The sequence below is a fragment of the Dermacentor albipictus genome, chromosome 6 (genome assembly GCF_038994185.2).
Source record: "Dermacentor albipictus isolate Rhodes 1998 colony chromosome 6, USDA_Dalb.pri_finalv2, whole genome shotgun sequence".
NCBI lineage: Eukaryota > Metazoa > Arthropoda > Arachnida > Ixodida > Ixodidae > Dermacentor > Dermacentor albipictus.
This window is the reverse complement of record NC_091826.1, coordinates 135,107,815-135,132,839: the sequence shown is the minus strand read 5'-3', so window position 1 is coordinate 135,132,839 and position 25,025 is coordinate 135,107,815. Positions and strand designations below refer to the sequence as shown.

The window sequence follows — 25,025 nt, the reverse complement described above, 5'->3', positions numbered from 1 at the left end:
GGACATTAGTGAACCAAGGAAATAGGCAGGTTTCAGGCAGGGATACTCTACAATGAATCACATCCATGTCATCAATCAGATAATCGAGAAATCCGCAGAGTAAAATCAGCCTCTCTATATGGCCTTCATAGAATAACAAAAGGCATCTGATTCAGTAGAGATACCAGCAGTCATAGAGGCATTACGTAATCAAGGAGCACAGGCCGCTTACGTAAATATCTTCGAAAATATCTACAGAGATTAGCAGCTACCTTAATTCTATACCAGAAAAGTAGAAAGATACCTCAAAAGAAAGGGGACAGAGAGGAAGACACTGTCTCTCCAACGCTATTCACTGCGTGCTTGGAAGATGATTGGATGGATACAAGTTTCTTGTACGTCCTGCAAGGTTTAACGCAACCCAGGCTCAGGTCTCCCACGGGAAAACGTCAAGGCCTTGACTCAGCACCACCTCACGGGCTTGCTTCACTGCCTACGTCTGGATGCCCCGCTCTGAGCTGCGAAGAGTGGCGGCCCACCTCGACGACAGGGTGTCCGGAGACATCCTTCCTATAACTGCATTACCCTCTCACAGCTTGTGTTTGAGTGTTGTTGGTCCTTCCTGGCACAATTACCACGTGTCGTCCGGATCTTTAACTGGGAAGATACGTTTCAGATAGAATTGGTTAAGGAAGGTGTTCGTTTGGAACTGTCTCCAGGGGACCGCCTGCCTCCTGTTCAATTTGGGGCTCTTCACTGGGTATACCGTTCTGTCGTTTATATATGCACTGGTTATGTTATTGTATCTAAGGAGCCTGTCCCGTTCTGCGCGATCAGTGTTCTCTATCGTGCGAGAGGCATTGCCCCTGTGCGGCGCGGTGGGTCATGTCTTGCGTCGTCCGGTGCTCCGTGTCGTTTAGGTTCGGGAGCGCAGTTTTCACGTAGTTCTTTACTGCCGTTGGCGAGTTGCTTGTACAACTTCGCATTCCTGATCTGCGAGGGCTAGCACAATCGCTACTTCCTCCACTATTTCAGAGTGTTTGGTGTATACACTGCATGCGATCTTGATTTTGGCGTCTTTGTCTATTAGTACGGCGGTGTATTTATGGCTGTTCGGATATTTGGCTGCGTGGACAGAGCGCGCGTTTCTCTCCCTGCTTGGAAGAAGTATTCAAACTATGAAACTGGGAAGGTTTAGGCGTTAGGATCCACGGCGAATATCTCTGAAACATTCGGTTTGCAGATAACATTGTTCTGTTCAGCAACACTAAAGATGAGCAGCAGCAAATGATTGAGTACTTTAACAGAGAAAGATTAAGAGTGAGCGGAAGATTAATGTGCAGAAGACAAAGGTAATGATGAATAGCAGGGCAAGGGAACAAGGGTTCAGGATGGACAGTCTGCCCCTAGAGTCTGTGAAGGAGTACGTTTATCTAGGTCAATTAGTCACAGGGAACCCTGACAATGAGAAGGAAATTCACTGAACAATAAAGATGTGTTGGAGACCATAGGGCAGACATCTACAGCTCATGACTGGAAGCTTTGCATTATCATTGAAAAGGAAAGTGTAAAATCAGTGCATTTCGCTGTTGCTGACATATGGTGAAAAACTTGGAGACTTACAAAGAAGCTTGAGAACAAGTTAAGGACCGCGCAAACAGCGACGGAACGAAGAATGCTAGGCTTAACGTTAAGAGATAGATAGAAAGCCTTTTGGATCAGAGCGCAAACGAGTATAGCCGATATTCTAATTCACATTAAGAGAAGAAAATGAAGTGGGAAAGTCTTTTAATGTGCAGGTTAGATAACCGCTGGACGATCAGGGTTACAGAATAGGTGCCATGTGAAGGAAAGCGCACTCGAGGACGGCACAAGTATGGGTGGGGCGAATAAATTTGGAAATTTGCGGGCTCTATTTGGCGCCGCTTGGCGCAGGACAAGGATAATTGGAGATCGCCGGGAGAGGCATTGGTCGTGCAGTGAGCATAATAGATGATGATGATGATGATGATGATGATGGTGGTGGTGGTGGTGGTGTTGGTGATTATGATGAGACAGATAGAAAGATAGTCAAGTGTTCGACGAAAACTGGTCTGGCGAGGAAACATGCTGGTGCCAAAAAGGATGCGCTTGCCAAGCATAAAATAAAAATAAAGAACTTGACGTTTCGGGCCCCCTACGGGTGCCTTGATCACAGTGAAGATATAGGCATGGGCACGCGGCTATTTATCGGTGAGGTGGCACAGCCTACGGGTGTATCTCTCGCGAAGATTACTCCGCGTCCTGTTTATCATGTGTCTAGTTGATTAAATGTAGTATGATTTTAAAAGCAAACGGCCACATGAGTGTTTCTAACTGTGATGGTGGCTGCCGAGTTCCAGTCAGTGCTGTTTCCGGTTAGTTCACGATGTTGCGCCAGGGCGTTCGAAACGTAATGTTCTTTATTTTTCCTTTATTTCTGGGGAGTGCACGTTTTCTTGGCACCATAGATAGATACACCAAAAGGGCTGACATAGGCAACGAATGCTTTTCGCAATAATATACTCAGTGTATTGGTACCAACGTAGACCCAGCGTAGCGAGCGGTGAGTTTACCGTCACATTAGCAAAACGTGCGACTTCCGGTTCTTGATGTACTTGTAATATTAGGTGCAAACTGTGCAGGTTTCTGCGGCATTTCTTTATTTTTTATTTTGGCCATTCTGGAAACCAATTTTTGTGCGTTTTACCTACTTTATAGTCTAACCTTTTATCTGTAACGCCTCTGACCACCCTGCTCATCATCGATGTGAGCTACTGCACGTTTATTCTTCATCACGGCTACGGATAACCTTGAACTAATCTAAACATCATGAAAGTAGATGATGTGCAGACTGCGACAGCGGGCAAACAACGGGAAGGCACGACGTGGAGAAACGCTGAGATCCAACTCGGGAATAGAACTTGAGGTCGATAGTGAGCGCTTTTTCTCTCCTCGCCTCTCCGTCCTTTCTGCACTTTCGCGCCGTACACATCTTCATGAATTACCACCTGGCCCCTTCTCGAAACTTGGCAGGCAAAATTGCCACGCGCCTGGCCTTTCGAGGCACTTTGCGTGTATTAGCGAGCTTCTTTCACGCTCCGAGAAACACTTTCATGCACCACGGATTGAGCAACAAAATGCATATCGCTCTAAAATTTTCTCACTGACAATTTTCATCTAATTCTATATTTGAGACTTTGAATAAATATTTACGGCAAATTATGTTGTCAGGCGCAATGCAAAAAATAATTTGAGTATCTCCAAGGGACGGCAAACAACACTGACATAGTTTTGTGCATTAACGTGGCATTTGCATATTTTTAAATCTTGGTGCAGGATAGTTGGGACAGCCTCTATACCGCACACGAACATACGTGTATGCACCGAATTTGAACGTATAGAACATATATAGGTGAACAATGTAGAAAACATTTGTAAACCAGGAAAGCGACTTACTACTAATTTATTATACAGCAAGCACTGTTTGGCCACAAATAGAAGCTAGAATTGCAGAAACCCAGGAAGACTCGGGACTTAGAAGCAGCCACGGGCAGAGAAACGTGAATGCGGTTTAGGTGATTGTCCGCAGGCCAGCACGTTCCGCAGAAGCGTGTGCGGTACTGCACAGAAGGCTCGCCGCGCAGGGTGGCGCCCGCTGCGGGTGCCCGCCGCCGTGCCCGTCTCCCGTGGACGACGCGGTGTGCGGCTCGGACGGCCTCACGTACGCCAACGAGTGCGAGCTGCGGCGCGCCTCGTGCCGCCACCAGCGGGCCATCGCGGTGGCGTCGCGGGGCGCCTGCGACGTGTGCCGCGGAGTGCGCTGCGAGCTCGGCGCACGCTGCGAGAGCGGCGTCTGCGTGTGCCCGCGAGACTGCCCCGAAGGGTTGGAGCCCGTGTGCGACACCCGCGGCCAGCCGTACGCCAACGAGTGCCAGCTGCGCAGGGCTTCGTGCCAGCAGGGCCGCGACTTGGGGCCTCCCAGGCCCTGCGTGGGCGCTGGCCTCGACCAGGACCCGGACGGCGGCAGTGGGGACGGGTGCAGCTGCCGCTTCGGCGCGGTGTGTGCGCCCGGCGGAGACTGCCAGTGCGACATCCACTGCGACGCGGTGAGCCGTTTCTCTCCACGCGCAGTGATCGCACGCGCCAGCTGCGAGGAGGTACAACTGAAAGGGAGCAGCACTTGTAAGCACTGATAGTGGCGGGAGTGGCCTTCGTCCCGCAGGGGAAATGAAAAAAAAAACTGGTGCAGAATGTCCCTATCGGGGAAGTGTCATATAGCGCGTAATCACTACTAATGAAGCCTACCCTCGAAGCCGAAACTGCCGTATTTTAGGAGATAAGCAGCTCCAAAAAATACCACGCACACTATGACGACCTCCTCAGTAAACTGGATTTAAAGCGCAGCTCTTACACACTAAACATTTTAACACCCTCAAGGGTGTAAATCAGTTTGTCGCCAGACGGACACGCTAAGGGTGCTGTCGCATACACCCTACAGTTGGGGTGCAATTATAGCACCCTAGAGGAAGGGTGCCCAGCCAAATAAATTTAGGGTGTAAGGGTGCTAGTCCACATTGACACCCATTTATGTGGGTGTTGGAAGGGTGCACACCCCTTTATTTCTGGTGTGCATGGAAGGCAGGTTCGGCAATACACGCCTTCAATTACTATTATGTACAGCGATTCACTTGTAACTCTCGTGTGTGCCAGAAGGTTTAAGTTCGGCTACCAAACGCACCGTCCAACAGCCGGCCTTGAAGCTTCCATGGGCACACGCAACACCTATACCTGTGGATCACATTACATATTAGTAATTCATGCTGTAGATTGCAAAACCCGTCTTCGCTGCACAAAAACAACCTAGCAAGTTTGACACTTTTGAACCTGTATATCTTCGCCATCTGTTATCCGATTTCTAGATCCGTATAACATGCAACACATACTAGTAAGACATGCTGCATCTTCACGAAAAATATAAATGTATTGATTGCATGCTACAATACACAGTACAAGATATACATAAATCACATGAAATCTAAACATGCACAATCACCAAACACATTGGCAAGTACAACACGTACATTTATCACAAACCTATTTAAATATATATGTATTGATCAAATCTGTTCTTATTAGAGAAGAAATAATGTAGAGGAGCACTGAAAGAACCTGAGTTCACTTCGCAGTGTTTCAGGCCACATAAAGTGACAAATTTTCAGTATTAAGCCCCAATGAACGACAATTCAAGTTTTGATGCCTTGAAAAAGAGGGGATATTGCAAAGGTCAATTAGGGTTATATTCTAGACCAATGTCATGGCAAAGCATTATGAAAAGTTTGGGAAGTAGATGTAAGGCACAACTCGCCAACATTTTTGAGATTGAAACAATATTTTCCAAGCATAGACGAACTTTAAATAAAGTTTAAGACAGGAGCCTTATTGCTCATTTTCTCTTTCCAACAAGATTACCTGAGCACAAGAAATATGTAGGATTTTAGGCCTAAATAGTTTTTTTCTTTTGTGAAATGAGAGTTCACTGTGCTAAAAATGCTTTAAAGCAGATTTTCTAATTACAATGCTGGTTTTTTTATTCTTGTTTTTTAACCCGAAGGCACTGGTTTATTATACAATATGTAGTTTGAAAATGTGTTCTTTTCTTACTATAAAACAAAAGACTGAATATTCCACATGTCTGGGTGCAAAGTGCAGTATCAATGGAGGCCTGATAAAAACAAACCATTGTTAATCCAACTATTTCGCTGAGTACAAAAGGTGGACAGCGTTTTAAAATACATTGTAATTTTTTTTACTTATTTGCACTTAGATGCGGTAATGCAAGATTAGGGCTTGCTGTAGCATATGAGTATGCAAATGAGCAAATTTGATTTAATAAGTCAGCCATACTCTGGTGACTAAAAACACAAGCACAGGCAGTCATGCATAGGTTCAAGTTAAATATCACACTGTTAACATCTGCCAGAGACAAATGGTTGTATCAAACAGTATAAATATACTGAACATTGTATATTATTTGATTCAAAATCTTAAAAAAAAGCTATGGTACACATTTCAGCTGCAAAAATGCAATTTATGCAGCAAGAGGCAATTAGCTTTCAAAAAGAAAAAAGAAACTGTTCACATTTAACCAGGAGGTGCAAGGACTCCATTCTATGAGCATCTCGACTAATACTGCATGGCTGTGCCGGAATCTTGCATGCTGCATTAGCAACATAAGAAGGGAATCATGAGAGTTTAGTCTGCAATTACACATGTACACTGCGGAAAATATGATAAGGAAACACACTCGTGAAAACAACAATCTTAATTAATGTGACCAGGCACATTGCAAAACTTAGGTAGCTGGGCAAGACAAGTGAAATGTAGGAGAAATTGCTATTTTGCAAATTTAGGAACTGGATGTTACCGTGAACACTAAACCACTATTTCATTGTGAATACAACATGACGCATATAGCAGCAAAAGCAAACAAATTTTCAGTAGCCTTTTCAACACAGAAAATAGGAGCGAATAAAATTTATAGACACTACCAACGAGATCTCTCAACAGCAGACATTTGTCCAGGAGCGTGTATGTGACCTCAGTATAAAATTGACATTATGAAACCTGCAATAGATCTGTGCATCACACTTTACAAGTACTGCAGCTGACAACCTTATGGAATATGGCACATTAAGACTGAGATACACAAGCCATGAAAAAATAATTTTTTTTACGCAACATTATTGCTCTGGGAGTCAAAGTGTACTCTTTTACAGAGAGTGTACACAAAATGAAAATGCGGAAACCCCCACTGGCGTTCTCATTTGCCCTGCAATACATGCACCCAGCCCAACGATCTCCAACATAGTTTATTAGGCCCTTCCTGTATCCTAAAATTTAGTATGTATTTCTTATTTACAAATTTAGTAAGAATTGGTATTTTGGCATACTTCCTTGGAAAATTTAGCATGTCATGTCAACTACATTCCTTAGAGCACGCCCCTTTCTTTCAATTGGTTAGCTTAGCAATACGCTGACAAGTAGTATTCCATTTTGAATCTTATGATCCTTCCTCAGGCTCCCAATTTCTACTTCATGGTCTAAACTGTGACGTCCCACCTACGCAGTTTATGTTGGTCTGCGACTATTTACATGGTCCTTCTTTCGGTAGGCTCTCAACTAGAGCCTGAAATTTCTTGTCGCCTACAACGATCATCTTTACCGCCCAAAACATATTGCACAGTTACCCCTCACTGTGGGGGATTGTATATAAGTGTTCAGATATTCAACGAACCACCGAGCCCCAACCATTTCTCATCCTGTCTTGCCACTACCCGCATGAGTCGCAATGGTGGTAAGTTGTCTACCCACCCTCTCTCGCTTAAAAGGACATTTTGCCACGTGGAAAATGACCACAAGCATTGCATTTGATTGAATGAGTGCTCATGTGCATGTTTTTTTTTCTCCTCTAGTAATGGCTAGGTTCAACATGGTCAAGTTGTCTAAAAACTGTCTAGCCCAAATCAATACTTCGTGTAGTTTCAAAATTATGAAACATTCATTTTTCAAGACTTGTTCCAAATAAAGCACGAGAAGATTTTCATGATGCAAATGAGGAAAGGTTGTGCTCGGACACAATGATAGGCCTGCTATTTGTTGCAAAACTGTGTGAGATGAATATGCTTGCACTTTTCATGAGCAGCTAGCTCAGTACAGGAAATAGGCACATTGCCTGCTGAAACGTTTTTCAGCGCCCACAAGAGGTCCTGGTTTCTTGTAATGTTTTCAAATCCCTTGCACTCTAGATTGCAATCCGGCGCATTTTGAATATGATATTGTATTCAGCATAAATATAGCTCGAAGTTTATTGTTTTGAGATTTATATTGGAATAAATGAAGGGTAGAAGAGTGTAATGCAATGAGAAAATAGCAAGCTCATTGCAGACAGTAAACAAACTTTCTTTTCCTGCAAATAAATTGGTAGCAGGAAAGTTATACGAAATTAGCACTGAATGTACAATGAAGAATATGATGCTGCAATGCCCCATTCCGTGAATATTCTCGCATAAAGAGTATCCTCATTATGAAAGGCCATCAAGAAAATGCAGGTGCGTACGTTGGATCAGCAGCCATACCTGAAGTATGCACTGTACCACCGGAAATATTTAAAACCACACACAACTGCACACGATATCAAGCTTAGGCAGCCAAGGAGCCTTAAAGATTTAAATTATAACTTGACTTATTATCGTACACTACACACATATATCTACTTAGAACGGTGTCCAAGACATCAACCATCTGTCCGAAGGCAAACACAAGTGACTTGCTCTTGATGGAGGGTAGCAAGGCTGGGCAATGGTAAACTGCTGCTATCACCTGCATGACCTGCGAGAAACGACGCTTTAAGTTCAAGATAAACAAATTCTATTAGTGCAAAAGACAAGGTCACTGGCAATGAGCCTCTTTTGGTTTGCACGAGAAAAGCGGAAATATGGACTTTGTGCTGCTTACTGAATAAGAAGCAAGCCTCCTTTCAGATGTTCCAGTTATGCATTAAGATTGTCACACAGCTGCATGTTTATATGCCCCTATGATGCTGTCGCCACTGTGCCAGCATGCATTGCATAGTTTGTTATTTCAAGTTAAAGTTATTATTGGGATTTCTTGCCGATTCATGGCGAACAGCACCAGCAACGAAGTAGGTTACTTTACAAACGTGCTCCCTTTTGCGGAGCGAATTCACACACACACACACACACACACACACACACACACACACACACACACACACACACACACACACACACACACACACACACACACACACACACACACACACAAAAGCCTCTACCACATGACCAGCTTCCCCCGCTTGACACACATGCACTTTTTTATCATTTTACACTCCTACTGCTAAGGCATAAAAAAGATTTTGTGTGACCAACCCCAAACTCCTAAACCTACACTTCCAGCTTGAACACTTTCTCGAGAGCCAGGGCAAGCCTTCTAGCTTCCACAGTGCTCCAAACCGCAGGTGCGAATTTCAACAAGGCCATAGGTGACAGCTCTAGATGGGCATACAAACTACCCAGAGAGACCTAAAGCTTGTATATAATACCTCTAAAGCACAACACTTAAAATTTTCAAAATTCATTGAAGCTCCTGAAGCCAACTGCTATATACGTAGAACGTCTCGAACAACCTACCATTACCAATTTCAGCGGTTGTCTACATAAACGTAAATGCAGGCTAATGGGAAATCCATGCTTTTAAGATCAGAATAAGTGTACTCGCGAATCGCTACCACATTTCTTAATCATTTATTTATGCTCTGGATGTAACGTTCCTTTCACAACAAGAATCAAAGATATGGATTCATCAAGGCAGAGGAGGGAAAAAGGAGGAAGCGTATACCTAACGCATTCCCACAGGTCCTTCGAAGAAACGGCGCCTCATACAGCAGTTGCCCAGGGTGGCTTCAAACCAAATTCGGCTTTCAGGCGGGAACACTCGCTGCACCAAATTGGAAGAGCTTTATCGCGAGTAAAGCTCTAGCGACCTTATGCAATACATACGCACGCACACAAAAGGCACTCTACGCACACACGCACGTACGCACTCTCAAAGCGCAGACACAAAAGCGCTCCCGCGCACATTAATAAACACATACAAGCACACATACATGCAGGCAGACACGCTAACACGTGCACGCACACACAGCGACCCACACAGAAACATGCGCGCACACGCACGCATACACAAACACGCTCACAAAATACGTACACACCAGACACACGCAAACACAGCGGCCCATACAAACCGGCATGTACGCGCGCACGCACACACACACACGCACGTACACACATGTCGGAGAAGGCCAAGCAGGCCCAGGGCCTTACGTGAGCGAAATTCCTCAGTCGCGTCCCCCTTTACCTTCTCCCTTTAAATAAAGTTTAAGCCAGCCACCAAGCGAGCCGAAAACATGCTGAAGGCGTCCGGCAAGCAGCAACAGCAGCACGCGACCGCAACAGGGATAAACAATACCGCGCCTGTTCTTTCAAAAGGTGGCAAAGCCAGTCGTCCTTTTCCTACGCGACGAAAAAGTGGTCGACCACGTTTAACTTAAGTGCGAACGACCGTATTACAAGAAGCCACGCTGAACGCACGAGAGAATCACATCTATGAGCGTTCAAGCGTTGAGAAACAAAACGGAACTATGCAGGCGCACCATGCCCGATGTAGGGTTGACAAACATTAGTCACACGGGGCGCGATTGAGGTAGTAAACACACCCTACTAGGAGCGCAGCTGCTTTTGCTCTTACATTAGTGAATTGCACTACAAGATCATAGTGAATACTTATAGAGCGAACAATAACACGTAACCCACCAAACAAATACCAAATAAACGAGCATGAGCATAGGTCACGTTGCAACTGCTCGCTTCAGCCTCCATGGATCCATCTTCCAGTGTGCACGAAAACTTTAATTTAAAGTGGGGCACGAGTAATACACAAAGCACGGGCCATATCTTTTTCTAGTCCACGCAAAAAACTAATCGCACGTTTAAACTTATTTCGCACAGCGCGAGGCGCGACAGAGGCGAAAACGAAACAATGCATTTCATGTAACAAAAGCATCGAATGCAATCATGGCGCAGCTTTCACCTTCCCGTCCTGCCACGCGCCTAGTGGTCTGCGACGGTACACCGTCGTCCTGTCCCCTCACTTCCGGTCGCTTTCCATTGGGCAGGGGGCGAGCGCGCAAATTGCGCCGCGCCGAAGTCAATCGAAATATATATATACATATATATATACATATACATATATATATATGTATATATATGTATATATATATGTATATATATATATATATATATAGAAGAACATCTGATGCTACCCATTTATTCTGACAGGTTTGCTTGCTGGCATGGCCACCTTGTGCTGCTGTTTCGTAGTGGTTCCTAACCAGAGCGATGAGCGGGTAGTTGCTACTACGTTCCGTGCCGAGCTTTTCTTCTGGGAGTGCCTTGAAAGTATTATACATGCTTTCAAGGCCTAGTAGGCACAACAGAAAGAAGTGGTGAAAATATTCTATATTTGTAGTGTAGGGCATGAATAGAAAATCAAATTGTAAGACACATTGAACGGCGATATTGAATTAGTGATGCCAGAAATTGAGAATGGGTAGGCGGGAAGGCGGTTCCATTCAGTGGCTGCTCTTGGCAAAAAGGAAGAATGACACTTTAATTTTGTGTTGATGGTCGATGCCAGACGAGAACTTAGTGTGGTGAAAATATTTTCTTTAAGAGAAGGGTTAAAGTAGCATACTCTATGAAAAAGACAGAGACGAAAGTACTTGCGACGCAACCAAAGGACAGGTAGACGTGGTGTTCTTTTCATCGAGGTGACGCTAGAATGATATGAATAATTTGAGAGAATAAAACGGGCGGCGCGCTTCTGAATGCTTTCTGAATGTCAAGATTGGCATGAGCAGGGTCCCATATGCATTGTTGCGGAAAACGCCAGCTTTTCTACCTGAAAGGACATAAAACGCTATGGCATTTAAAATGCAATGCACAAACACATTGCTCAATGCGCGGACGCGTACACGTTACCTAGATTTATGCATAAATACGTTCAACATCCTTCAGTCGTCGATTTAACACCCTTCTCTGAGCAGAGTCACAAGTTATGACTGTTATACACCCTTATGATAGGATGTTTTGGCCGAAAAGGTGGTGGGAGGGTGTATAAATTGGTGTAAATGCAGAAAACACCCCTTTCAACACCCATAAAATTTTTTAAATGTTTAATGTGTAGGCGCTCGTTCCTACGTTGAGCGTCGGCCTCCTCGGCGTTACCATGCGAACGAGTACAGCGAAGCAAGAAAGAGCGAACGCGGAGCGCTGTGGCGGATGAAAGATGATGATAGCGAACAGAACGCGAGGAAAAAAGTGGATGGGGATGGTGCGGCGGAATCAGGCGGGAAGCGTCAGGAGAAAAGCGCAGCGCGGCGCAAAACGGGCTCTGCGGCGACGACCGCTATGAGACGGCACCAGAGAAGCGTGCCGTCGTCTCTTGACCTATTGCACCAGCCATAAGGCATGCGGCGAGCACGTCCACCGATACAATATATGGAAACAAAGCACTGCATCAGTGTGACGAATTTCAGCACTCCCGAAATGGACTGAGACAATTCAAATATGTTACCAGACATTTAGCTCAAAGAAAAAGAAGTAATGAAAGAAAAACACAGCAAACTGCCCTGACACACTATAAACACTATACACACACGAGACACTTCAAAAACTAGCTATACACATAAAAAACAAACAAGCCCTCATATACATGCTCTTCCTCCGCGTGACTAACCAACGCGACGTCACGAGCAAACGAACGTTCTGACCGTCGCCAGTCGCATCGGACTCCGGCCCAGCGTGGCAAAGGACGTTGGCCTGCATGGTTCTGACGCAGCGTGGGCGTCGACCTCCGTCGAGAGCAATGAGGTTATAGTCTTTAGCAGAGACCCGCGTGGCACCGGACCATGTCTCGGCCGTTGTGCCGCTGGCGTGGGCAGGCGATCGCCCTCGTGGCACGGGACAGCAAGTTGTTACGGCAGCGTGGGGTTGGACCACGGCCGCGAAACACCGCAACGGCGACGCAGTCGAGGCTCAGGAGCGGGAGTCGTCACTGGCCAGCTTTCCGGTCCGTGGTCCCCGAAGCTGCGTCCTGCCGTCTCCAGAGCGCAGCTGGAGATGCCACTGTCTTCCTTGTCGATTACGTCAGCAATGCCAGCTGAACTCCACCTGCGCCTCCTTTTTCTTTATTTCTTTTTTCTCGCGCGCTTCACGCACTTCACGTGCTTCTCCCCTGCGGGTACCTTCTCCGTTCGTCGACCGGCGTCTTCGTTCTTTTTCGCGTTGTCATACAGGTCTTGCCGGTGACTCATGACAATGAGCCGTTGTCTGTCTGCGGTGCCTGCTGTAGTAGTCGGCTTCCTCAACATGTGTCATAAGCCCGCCCGAAGCAAATACATGAAACATGCGTCATGTTTGTTTGTTTGCATCACGTAGTGGCTCATACCCACTATGGGGGATTAGCCAGGATTCGGCTGAGCTAAGACAGTAAGCCGTTGATATCGACACGTGTACTTCTTTATCGGGTGACCACTTCTCACCGCCTAACAAACGTTATCGCACAGCGCACGATGCGCCTGCATGTAAAAGAAGTTTCTGGAATGGTATCGATGGTCCCATCCGCTGTCTTTCCCCGCAACTTGCGTTATCTGATTGCATGTATGCGCGACGCGAATAGTGTAGAACTTTGTGGAAGACAAGTGGTCCCAGCGGCTATTCTGGAACATTCGACGACTGATCTATAAAAGCCGACGCGCTTTTCCCGCTGATCATATTTTCGACGATCGCCGACTGTGTTCGCCGCTGTCGCCGTTCTTTGAGTGTAGCCTGTTTTTGAGGGCACAAGTTCACCCAGTAAAACGATTAACGACAGGCCACCTTAAAAAGCCACCTTAACGACGTGGGACCTGTTCCGAAGCGGCTTCTTGCAAACATTTACAAGCGTCGTCCGAAAAGAGCGAGCCCAAGTTCTACCAGAAATGAGACGATCGCGATCTTCACGGAAGAAATGAACTGAAAAGTCCGCCTTCTGATGCGTGGTGTGAAGGAAGAACTTTTCGCCGCAATGATACGAAGCCCACCGACAACCATAGAAAAGTTTATTCGCGAGGCCACAGGCATGGGAAAGACGCTCGAAATGCGGAACCGGAAATTCAACCGCCGCACGAACTCTGCCAACTACACAGAAATTCAATCCCTGGCCACCGACGACCTGCGTGAGACTATGAGAGCGGTCTTACAGGAAGTGCTGGTGAAGTTGTACCCTAAGTCGCAGCCCCATTAGCCTCTATCGCCGAAATCGTCAAAGATGAGCTTGAGCGATCCCTTCGAGTTCCTGAGGTGCAACCAGAATCACCGCAGCCCCAGCCGGAAGCTATGACCTACGCCGCCGTCCCCCGCCGCCAAGGCCCCCCTGCACGACCGCGCCAGGGACCTTTACCGCCACAATTCCGTCGTCCACCGCCACCGCCGCCAGCATGCCCGCCCGTCGCCCAGCGCGGCTACTACGCGAGAAAGACGGATATTTGGCGCATCCCCGACCACCGCCCGCTCTGCTACCCCTGCGGTGAAGCTGGCCATGTGCACGGCCGATGTGCATACTGCGGCTTGGGACAGAGAGGGTTCGCCGTCAACGTGCCGCGTCCACAGCCTGGGGAGCGCCCGCGTGACATCGCCGATTACCTAGCCGCCACTCAATGCAACTCTCGACGACCGCCCCGTTCGCCATCACAAGGCTGCTACCTGCCGCCGCAGCGCCGTCCATACAATGGCCCAACTCGGGGCTGGTCAGCGAGCCCATATCCGCCAAACTAAAAGCAGCAACCGATGGAGGAGCGGTTGCTGCTCGTCCAACGGACGAAGATCTTCCGCCACCGACGAAGATGCTGATGAAACTACCTCGACGACATAACGACACGCCACCGTCCCGACAAAGTGAGGAAGCGAAGAATACGACGACGAAAGACGACCTGACGACGTCACATACCCAGCCACAGGTGAACGCAACGCAGCTGTGATCCGACGTCAAGACCGAACTGTAATGCAAGACAAGAACCACCGACCTCGACGTGCTTCTCGACGGCCACGCAGTCACCGCCTTGGTCGACACAGGGGCTGATTACTCTGTCATGAGTGGACAAATCGCCACGCAGTTGAAGGAAGTTAAGACTACGTGGGAAGGCCCTCAAATTCGGACCGCTGGAGGACACTTCATAATGCCGACATGAATGTGTATGGCAAAAATTACCATTCACGACCTGACTTACCATGCCGCCGTCGTTATCCTCCAACAGTGTTCACGAGACGTCATTCTCGGTATGGCCTTCCTGAACGAACATGGCGCAATCATCGACATGAAGTCGAAGTCAATAACGCTGTCGGAAGGTCATGCAATACCGCTGGAGAGCCTTCCTAGTCACCGCGCCTTGTGTGTGCTTGAAGATCAAGTGAGCAGCCCGCCTCGCTCCAGCATTGTTATTTCGGTCGGCACTGAAACACCTCCTGACGTAGGAGGCGGCATCAAGGGCGCCCAACATCAACTGGTCGACCGTGAAATTCGCGTCGCAAGAGGGATCGCTCGGCTCTACGGAGGGAAAGCAGAAGTTATGCTAACCAACTTCAGCAAAGTGTTCAAGTACATCAACAGGGGCATGACAATCGCGTACATCTGGAAATTGTGAAAACCAACAATGCCTTTGTCCTCTCGGATTCTGCCGCATCTACCCCGATAATCATAGTCCCAGAACCAGACTTCGACGTAAATCCAGGGCTCACCATGAGTAAGCAACAACAGCGCAGAAGTCTTCTCCAACGATACAAAGACTGGTTTTCGACGTCGTCGAAGATTCGACAAAAACAAGTTGCACAGCACCGCATAATAACTGAAGAGTGCGCTGGACCACTCCGCCAGAACCCTTATCGAGTCTCGATGCGAGAACGCGAAAGCCATTAGGCAACAAGTCGACGAAATCCTGCGCGACGACATCATCCAGCCATCGAAAAGCCTGTGGGCATCCCCTGTTGTCTTGGTGAAGAAAAAGGACGGCGTTACGTTTCTGCGTCGATTATCGTCGATTGAACAAGATCATGAAGAAGAATGTATACCCCCTACCACGGATAGACGATGCATTAGATCGGCTCTGCAACGCAAAATACTTCTCGTCAATGGATCTCATGTCTGGCTACTGGCAAATAGAAGTCGATGAGAGAGATCGCGAAAAGACAGCCTTCCTCACGCCAGACGGCCCGTACGAGTTCAAGGTCATGCCATTCGGTCTGTGCTCGGAGCCTGCAACGTTCCAGCGCGCCATGGACATGGTGTTAGCAGGATTGAAGTGGCAGACGTGTCTTGTGTATTTGGATGACGTCGTTAACTTCGCCGGAAATTTCGACGGCCACCTTAGGCGGCTTGCGACAGTTGTAGAGGCCATCAAGTCATCAGGGCTCATTTTGAAGCCGGAAAAGTGCCGCTTCGTTTACGCGTAGCTTCTGTTCTTAGGCCACGTCATCAGTAAATCAGGAGTACGCCCTGACCCGCAGAAAACAGCTGCTATCGCAAAGTTCCCGCAGCCCATCGACAAGAAGGCAGTGCGTAGATTTCTTGGCATGTGTACCAACTACAGGCGCTTTGTGGCAAACGCCGTAGGCCGACGCATTTCAAGAACTAAAATGACGCATGCAGTCACCGCTGCTACTTGCACATTTCGCCGATACCGAAATTCACACTGACGCCAGTAGGCTAAGCCTCGGTGCCGTCCTAGTCCAGAAGAAAGACGGACATGAACGGGTGATATTGTTACGGGGTTAAAAACAGTCAGACGTGTATTTACAGAATATTTACAATAATTATATCAGCTGTCAAGATGGTAGACAGTGCGCGAAGACGAGAACATCGTCGTCTTCCGACGTTGATTAATACATCTTCTTCGTCAACGTGTCACATGACAGCCGGCGGCTGAAGCACCGGCTCGGTGCTGGTTAGGAGGCGGGCGAGCGATACAACTTAAGACGCGTGCCGTGGACCACGTCGGAGCGATGCTGAGCCACGGTTGGCACAAGAGGGGCGATTTCGTACGTGACGTCAGTTACTTGACGTAAGACACGGTAAGTGCCGGAGTTGCGTGAAATTAACTTTTCCGAGAGGCCAACGCGTCGCGACGGCGACCGAAGGAGAACCAGGGCGCCCGGTGTGTAATGGACATCACGATGGCGGGCGTCATATAAGCGCCGCTGATTGTCCTGCGACTCCACAAGTCGACGTTGAGCAATATGGCCTGCTTCTTGTGTTTTGAGGATGGCTTCACGGGCGTAGTCGGATGTGCAATTCAGACTAGCCGGCAGAGCGGTGTCGAAATGTAACGTAGGGTCACGGCCAAACAAGAGGAAGAATGGAGAGAAGCCTGCGGTACCCTGGCGAGACGGATTATAGGCGAATGTAACGAGCGGCAGCGCAACGTCCCAGTCGCGATGGTCATCGAAGACGTACGTGGACAGCATGTAAGTAAGGGTGTGGTTAAGGCGCTCGGTTAGACCGTTTGTTTGTGGATGGCAAGCCGTAGCAAGTTTGTGTTTAGTCGCGCACGAGTGTAGATTGTCATTGACAACTTTAGAAAGAAAGTAGCGGCCTCGGTCGGTGAGGAGCTGTCGAGGGGTGCCGTGGTGAAGGATGACGTTTTCTAAGAGGAAATCAGCGACATCGGTTGCACAGCTTGTCGGAAGAGCCCGTGTGATTGCATATCGGGTGGCGTAGTCTGTTGCTACAGCAATCCACTTTTTTCCCGAAGCATACGTAGGAAAAGGGCCTAAGAGATCAACACCTACACGGAAGAATGGTTCTGATGGTACGTCAAGTCATTGAAGGTGACCTGCAGGGAGTGTGGTCCGCTTTTTGCGTCATTGACAGAGATCACACGCAGTAGCATAACGGCAGACGTCGCGGTATAGACCAGGCCAAAGGAAGCGCCGACGAACGCGGTCATAAGTCAGTGACACGCCAAGGTGACCTGCAGTCGGTACATCATGAATCTGGGCGAGAACAGTCTGACGTAGATGCTCAAGCACAATGAAGAGTCGGGCAGGGCTGTCCGGGCGCATGTTGGAGCGGTACAATGTGCCATCTTGAAGTTCAAACATGCGAAGGGAAGGATCGGGCGTCGAGGAAATGAGCCGTTGAATAAGGTGTTGCAAAGAGAGGTCCCAACGTTGTTCGGCTCCTATGTCGCGAAAAGCAGCCAGAGAGAGAACGGTGACAGGTATGCCGGCCGCAGAAACGTCAGGAGGGCCGACAGGATGGCGCGACAAGCAGTCCGTATCTTCATTTAACCAGCGGGTCTTGTATACAACGGAATAACTGTATTCTTGGAGGCTCAGAGCCCTGTTGCCAAGGCGCCCTCAAGGATCTTTGAGGGACGAAAGCCAACACAGAGCGTGGTGATCAGTGATGACAGTAAATTGGTGGCCGTGCAAATAGGGGCGGAATTTACCCACTGCCCAAACAAGAGCCAGAAAATCGCGTTCGGTGATAGAATGATTGCTCTCTGCAGAGGAAAGAAGCCGGCTGGCGTAGGCAATACCACGTTCTCCGCCTTGGTGTTTCTGTGCTAAGATAGCTCCAATATCTTGTCCACTGGCATCAGTACGGACTTCTTTTAGAGCTGACGCATCAAAGTGAGCGAGAATGGACGGGAAGTAAGCAACCCAATCAGCTCGGTGAAAGCACCACCTTGCTCAGAGCCCCAAATGAACTCGGCGTCTTTTTTGAGGAGCTGATTGAGAGGGCACGCAACGTTCGCAAAATTCCGGACAAACCGACGGAAGTAGGTGCAAAGGCCTAAGAAGCTGCGGACATCCTTGGCACTTGTTGGCACGGGAAAGTCTTTGACTGCCCGTATTTTATCATGGTCAGGGCGTACACCAGAAGAATCAACAAGATGGCCATGCACAGAAATTTCCCGACGACCGAAGTGGCACATGGACGAATTTAGTTGTAGCCCCGCCTGACAGAAAGCAGATAGGATCGTCGACAGGCGCTCGAGGTGTGTCGCAAAAGTCGGAGAAAAAACGATCACGTTGTCCAGATAACAGAGGCAGATTGACTACTTGAAACCGTGTTGGTGGGCGTACATTATTCGTTAAAATGTGGCCGGGGCATTACATAAACCGAAGTACATCACTTTGCACTGATACAGGCCATCGGGAGTAGTAAAAGGTGTCTTCTCGCGGTCCATGTCATCGACGGCAATTTGCAAGCAGCCGGAGCGAACGTGGATGGACGAAAAATATTGCGTTCCATGCAGGCAATCCAAGGCATTGTCAATGCGTGGTAGTGGATAGACGTCTTTCTTCGTTACCTTGTTGAGGTGTCGATAATGGACGCAACATCGCGAACTGTTGTCCTCCTTTTTAACTAGTAAAACAGGGGATGCCCATGGGCTGCAAGACGGTTCGATGATGTCTCGTGAAAGCATCTTGTCAACTTTGTGTTGGATGACATGTCTCTCAGTAGCGAAGACGCGGTAAGGTCGCCGATGGATCGGGCTCGCATCACTGGTGATTATTCGATGTTTTACGAAAGATGTTTTTCCTAGAGGGCGTTCTCTAAGGTCGAATATGTCCCAGTATGAGGCAAGGCGGCAACGTAGTTCTTGAGCACGCTAGTGGGGAGGTCGGGAGCAATCATTTTTGTTACGGCATTCAAATCTGAAGGGACAGGGGGCGAAGGAAGAGTTGAACACGAGGAGCTGTCACAAGTAAAAGCCGATATGTGGTAGTCTCTGGCTGGCGTTATTTGCGCCAGGGATATTCCGCGCGGGAGTACTTGGGTACAGAGTCCAAAGTTTACAAGCGGAAGGCAAGATGTGTTGTCCGAAATGATAATGACGGTGTGAGGGAAAGCGACGTTATTCGAGAGCAGGAAATCGGGATTAGGAGATACGATGTAGTCACCGTCCAGGGCAGGTGGAATGGTGGAGACACCGATGTAGTTAACGGCACGGTGAGGGAGGTGAATATGCTCTCTGGAACATAGCCATATCAGAGCTCTATCGGGAGGGTCAATAGCAGCAGGTAGAGCGAGTTGCACAACACCAGCAGAACAGTCCATCAAAGCGGAATGTGTAGACAGAAAGTCAAGGCTCAGGATGAGGTCATGAGGGCAGTGCTCTGGTACATAAAATAAATCAGAAGTATGATGTCCGGCGTCACTCACTCGAGCCGGATACATGCCAATAACGGCTGGGGTTGCACCGTCGGCGACTTGGACCACAGGGGAAGGGGCAGGAGTGAGGACTTTCTTCAGACGATTCCGAAACTGAGCATTCATCACAGATACGTGCGCGCCAGTGTAAATCAGAGCCGTAACAGATACACAATCCACGTTCACGTTAATGAGGTTCTGATGTGTGGGCATGGTCAAAAGAGGATTTTTACGTCGGGTCGGTTTGGCAGCATCACCTCCAGGTGCTGCACCCGTTAGTTTTCCGGAAGGGTGCACTGGAAGGAACCAGGGGACGGTGATCGGCGAGATGGGGGTGATCGGGAGAAGCGGCGACGTGGCGAAGGAGAGCGGCTAGAGCGGTAAGTGTTGCCAGCATTTGCTAGCTGCGTTTGCGGGGCGAACCGAGGAGCACCGTTAGGGCCACGGGATGGGTGGTAGGACCAGGGATCGAATTCCACGAAGACCGGCAATGACGTGAAATATGACCGCGTTGGGGCATTCAGGCTGCGTGTGCGCATGACAGTGCTGGCCGGAGTGTAGTCAGGCTGATTAACTGGACAGACGTTGGTCAAGCCAACGTTGGCCAATTCTTGACGCACGACGGACTGTATCAATGAGACGGTCGCCTGGCAATTGCCGGGGCCGTGGGTTGGGGTCGTTACAGGATACGCGGCTTCTATTTCACGTCGGATGACATGGAGGATATTGTTACGTAGGAAGACACCGACGAAAAGCTATTTACAAGTATATTTACAAGGCTATACGCCGCAGTTGACCAAGAGGCAACAGCCCGCGCTAGCTTCCAATCGTCGTCTTCTTCTTCTTCCTGCTTGGCTCTTCATTGGGAATACTACCCCGTAGCACTACCCCCGGCGGCAAAAGCGCCGTCCCGGAGCGACTAAAGGCTGGACTCTGAAGCAGTGTGGTAGCTCTTGAGCCGACTGACGTGCACGACATCACTAGACGCCAGAGTAGATGACGAGGTTGAGCTCAGAGGAGCAATTTCATAAGTCACAGGCGTCACCTGGCACAGCACGCGGTAGGGCCCTGTGTATCGCGAAAGGAGCTTTTCGGAAAGTCCAACGTGACGACAGGGCGACCACAGGAGCACGAGTGCACCAGGCGAAAACTGTACGTCACGGTGGCGGGCGTTGTACTGACGCTGCTGCGTGGTTTGCGAGTGCGTCAGTCGAGCACGGGCAAGCTGGCGTGCATGATCGGCGAGGGCGATGGCGTCGCGCGCATACTCGCTTGTTGAGGTCGCAGCAGGAGGAAGTACCGTGTCAAGGGGCAAGGTCGGTTCGCGACCGTAGAGTAGATAAAATGGAGAAAATCCGGCGGTGTCGTGCCGGGAAGAATTGTAAGCAAAGGTGACGTAAGGAAGGGCAACGTCCCAGTCGTGGTGGTCCTTCGAAACGTACTTGGACAGCATGTCGGTAAGAGTACGGTTTAAGCGCTCTGTCAGGCCATTGGTTTGAGGATGGTATGAGGTAGTCAGCTTGTGTTGAATAGAGCAGGAATGCACAATGTCGGCGATAACTGTCGAGAGGAAGTTACGACCACGGTCAGTAAGCAGCTGTCGCGGGGCGCCATGCACTAAGATAATGTCACGCAAGAGAAAGTCCGCGACGTCAGTGGCGCAACTGGTAGGAAGAGCCCGCGTGATAGCGTATCGGGTGGCGTAATCAGTTGCGACGGCTACCCATTTGTTCTCAGAGGATGACGTGGGAAAGGGACCGAGGAGGTCTAATCCAACACGAAAAAACGGTACCACAGGGATGGGGATCGGCTGGAGATGACCGGAAGGTAGCACCTGAGGCGTTTTCCGACGCTGGCAGGGATCACAGGCAGCAACATAGCGTCGGACGGAGCGAGCAAGACCAGGCCAATAGAAGCGGCGGCGGACGCGGTCGTACGTGCGGGTTACGCCAAGATGTCCTGCAGTTGGTGCGTCATGCATCTGAAAGAGCACAGTCTGTCGTAGATGTTTTGGCACGACAAGAAGAAGATCAGGGCCATCAGGGAGGAAGCTCCTTCGGTACAGAATGCCGCCCTGGAGGACATATCGGCGAACGGATGAGTCGGTAGGTGTAGAGCGCAGACGCTCGATGAGTACTCGCAGCGATGGGTCTCGGTACTGCTCATCGGTGATGTTAGCGAAGGCAGACACAGAGAAAATGCCGTCGGCGGTACTACTGTCGGCGTCGTCAGGCTCGTCTACCGGGTAGCGAGACAGGCAGTCAGCGTCCTTGTGTAGTCGGCCAGATTTGTAGGTGACAGAGAACGAATATTCTTGGAGGCGTAAGGCCCAGCGACCAAGTCTTCCTGAAGGGTCTTTCAATGAGCATAACCAACAAAGCGCGTGATGGTCTGTGATCACGGAAAAGGGTCGGCCATATAAGTATGGGCGGAACTTCGCAACCGCCCAAACTAGGGCCAGACACTCACGCTCAGTGATGGAATAGTTGCGCTCCGCGGGTGAGAGGAGCCTGCTGGCGTAAGCGATAACACGGTCGTGGCCACGCTGGCGTTGTGCCAGTACTGCGCCAATACCGTGACCGCTGGCATCAGTACGGACTTCGGTAGGCGCAGAAGGATCGAAATGGGCCAGAACGGGAGGCGTTGTGAGAAGATCGATGAGAAGCGAGAATGCAGAGGCCTCGTTATCGCCCCACTGGAAAGGGCCGTCTTTTTTCAAAAGCTCGGTTAGTGGTCGTGCTATGGCCGCGAAATGTTTGACGAAACGGCGGAAGTACGAGCAAAGGCCGATGAAGCTGCGCACATCCTTGACACACGTCGGAACAGGGAAGTGCGTAACAGCATGGATTTTGCCTGGGTCCGGTTGCACTCCGTTCGCGTCAACGAGATGTCCAAGGACAGTAATCTGGCGACGGCCGAATTGGCACTTCGATGCGTTGAGTTGCAGACCGGCTCGCCGAAAAACGTCCAGGACTGCTGAGAGGCGCTAGAGGTGCGTAGCGAATGTAGGGGAGAATACTATAACGTCGTCCAAGTAGCACAGGCATGTGGACCATTTGAAACCGTGAAGAAGTATATTACAAGTATATTTACAAGGCTATACGCCGCAGTTGACCAAGAGGCAACAGCCCGCGCTAGCTTCCAATCGTCGTCTTCTTCTTCTTCCTGCTTGGCTCTTCATTGGGAATACTACCCCGTAGCACTATCATCAAAGCGACTGCGTGTGGGCGAACTGCGGAGGTGTTCGCAGGTGGACGTAGCAGCCGTGTTCGGAAGGCGGGGAAATGGCTGGGCAGTGCGGCGACTCTTGGCTTCTTCAAACCGGTGGCATTCGGTAATGATGGCTTGCACAGTGGAAGAATTCTTGAAGACAAGGAGATGGAAGGCATCATCTGCTATGACTTTAATGACACGTGAAACTTTATCAAGTTCAGTCATCTTCGGGTCAACTCTGCGGCACAGAGCGAGCACGTCCTGGATGTGAGATAGGATTCTGTGCACGTCTGGACACGAGAAGCGAGGTCTTTTTGGGCGGCGCGCTAACATCCCAAAATGTTTGAGTTCCTGTTTACAATAGTCCCCGCTCGTAATTTCCTCCTCGTGGGTCCGAAACCAAACGCGTGCCGGGTCCACGAGGTAAAATATCAGATTCGCGAGCATGATGGATCTGGTTCCAGTGGTTGCTGGCGCTCACCCACTTATATAGTTGAAGCCAGGGGCGCCATAACGTAATTCTTAACTTTTCTATTCCATTTCTGCTATCAGCCCTCCGCGATTGGTCAAAACCTTTTTTGGACTACCCCCACTTCCCCTGTCTGTCACGCGACGTCACGAAAACCGCGATATCTCCCCATCTGATATGATGCCTGCACGCTGATTATGCATCATTTGACCAAAAAAAGAAAAAAGAGTTATTTCTGATTCACGCCTTTTTGCCATTAGCCCCCGGCTATTGGTCCAAATATTTCGGGCTGCACCCACTTTACCTGCCTGTCACGCGAAGTCGCAAAACCACGAAAACTCACCGCGTCGAAGTGACGTGTACGCATTTATCATCAGCCTGGTTACGCCCACTGCAGGGCGAAGGCCTCTCCCATACTTCTCCAACGACCCCGGTCATGTACTAATTGTGGCCATGCCGTCCCTGCAAACTTCTTAATCTCATCCGCCCACCTAACTTTCTGCCGCCCCCTGCTACGCTTCCCTTCCCTTGGGATCCAGTCCGTAACCCTTAATGACCATCGGTTATCTTCCCTCCTCATTGCATGTCCTGCCCATGCCCATTTCTTTTTCTTGATGTCAACTAAGATGTCATTAACTCGCATTTGTTCCCTCACCCAATCTGCTCTTTTCTTATCCCTAAACGTTACACCTATCATTCTTCTTTCCATAGCTCGTTGCGTCGTCCTCAATTTGAGTAGAACCCTTTTTGTAAGCCTCCACGTTTCTTCCCCGTAGGTGAGTACTGGTAAGACACAGCTATTATATACTTTTCTTTTGAGGGATAATACAACCTGCTGTTCATGATCTGGGAATGCCTGCCAAACGCACCCCTGCCCACTCTTATTCTTCTGAATATTTCCGTCTCATGATCCGGATCCGTCGTCACTAGCTGCCCTAAGTAGATACATACCCTTACGAATTCCAGTGCCTCACTGCCTATTGTAAATTGCTGTTCTCTTCCGAGACTGTTAAACATTACTTTGGTTTCCTGCAGCTTAACTTTTAGACCCACTCTTCTGCTTTGCCTCTCCAGGTCAGTGAGCATGCAGTGCAATTGGTCACCCGAGTTACTAAGCAAGGCAATATCATCAGCGAATCGCAAGTTACTAAGGTATTCTCCATTAACTTTTATCCCCAATTCTTCCCCATCCAGGTCTCTGAATACCTCCTGTAAACACGCTGTGAATAGCATTGGAGAGATTTATCTCCCTGCCTGACGCCTTTCTTTATTGAGATTTTGTTGCTTGCTTTATGAAGGAATACAATGGCTGTGGAGCCGCTATAGATATCTTTCAGTATTTTAATATACGGCTCGTCTACACCCTGATTCCGTAATGCCTCCTTGACTGCTGGGGTTTCGACAGAATCAAACGCTTTCTCGTAATCAATGAAAGCTATATATAAGGGTTGGTTATATTCCGCACATTTCTCTAACACCTGATTGATAGTGTGAATATGATCTATTGTTG

The 25,025-nt window shown here is 48.9% G+C and overlaps 1 protein-coding gene and 1 long non-coding RNA gene across 3 annotated transcripts in view; one reads left to right on the top strand and one right to left on the bottom strand.

The window, feature by feature from the left end:
* The window catches only part of LOC135902239 (agrin-like), a 615,148-nt gene that overhangs the window by 425,248 nt on the left and 164,875 nt on the right, over nt 1–25,025 (top strand). For both annotated transcript variants that reach the window (XM_065432212.1, XM_065432210.1), the window contains exon 7: nt 3,645–4,106. In XM_065432212.1, the coding sequence (XP_065288284.1) occupies nt 3,645–4,106 (462 nt within the window). The remainder of the gene's footprint in view (nt 1–3,644; nt 4,107–25,025) is intronic.
* Nucleotides 4,029–12,883, bottom strand: LOC135902240 (uncharacterized). The gene is made up of 3 exons (XR_010564456.2): nt 12,410–12,883; nt 8,264–8,388; nt 4,029–4,163 (listed from the first exon to the last, which is right to left on the bottom strand). It is a non-coding gene; the product is annotated as an uncharacterized lncRNA (long non-coding RNA).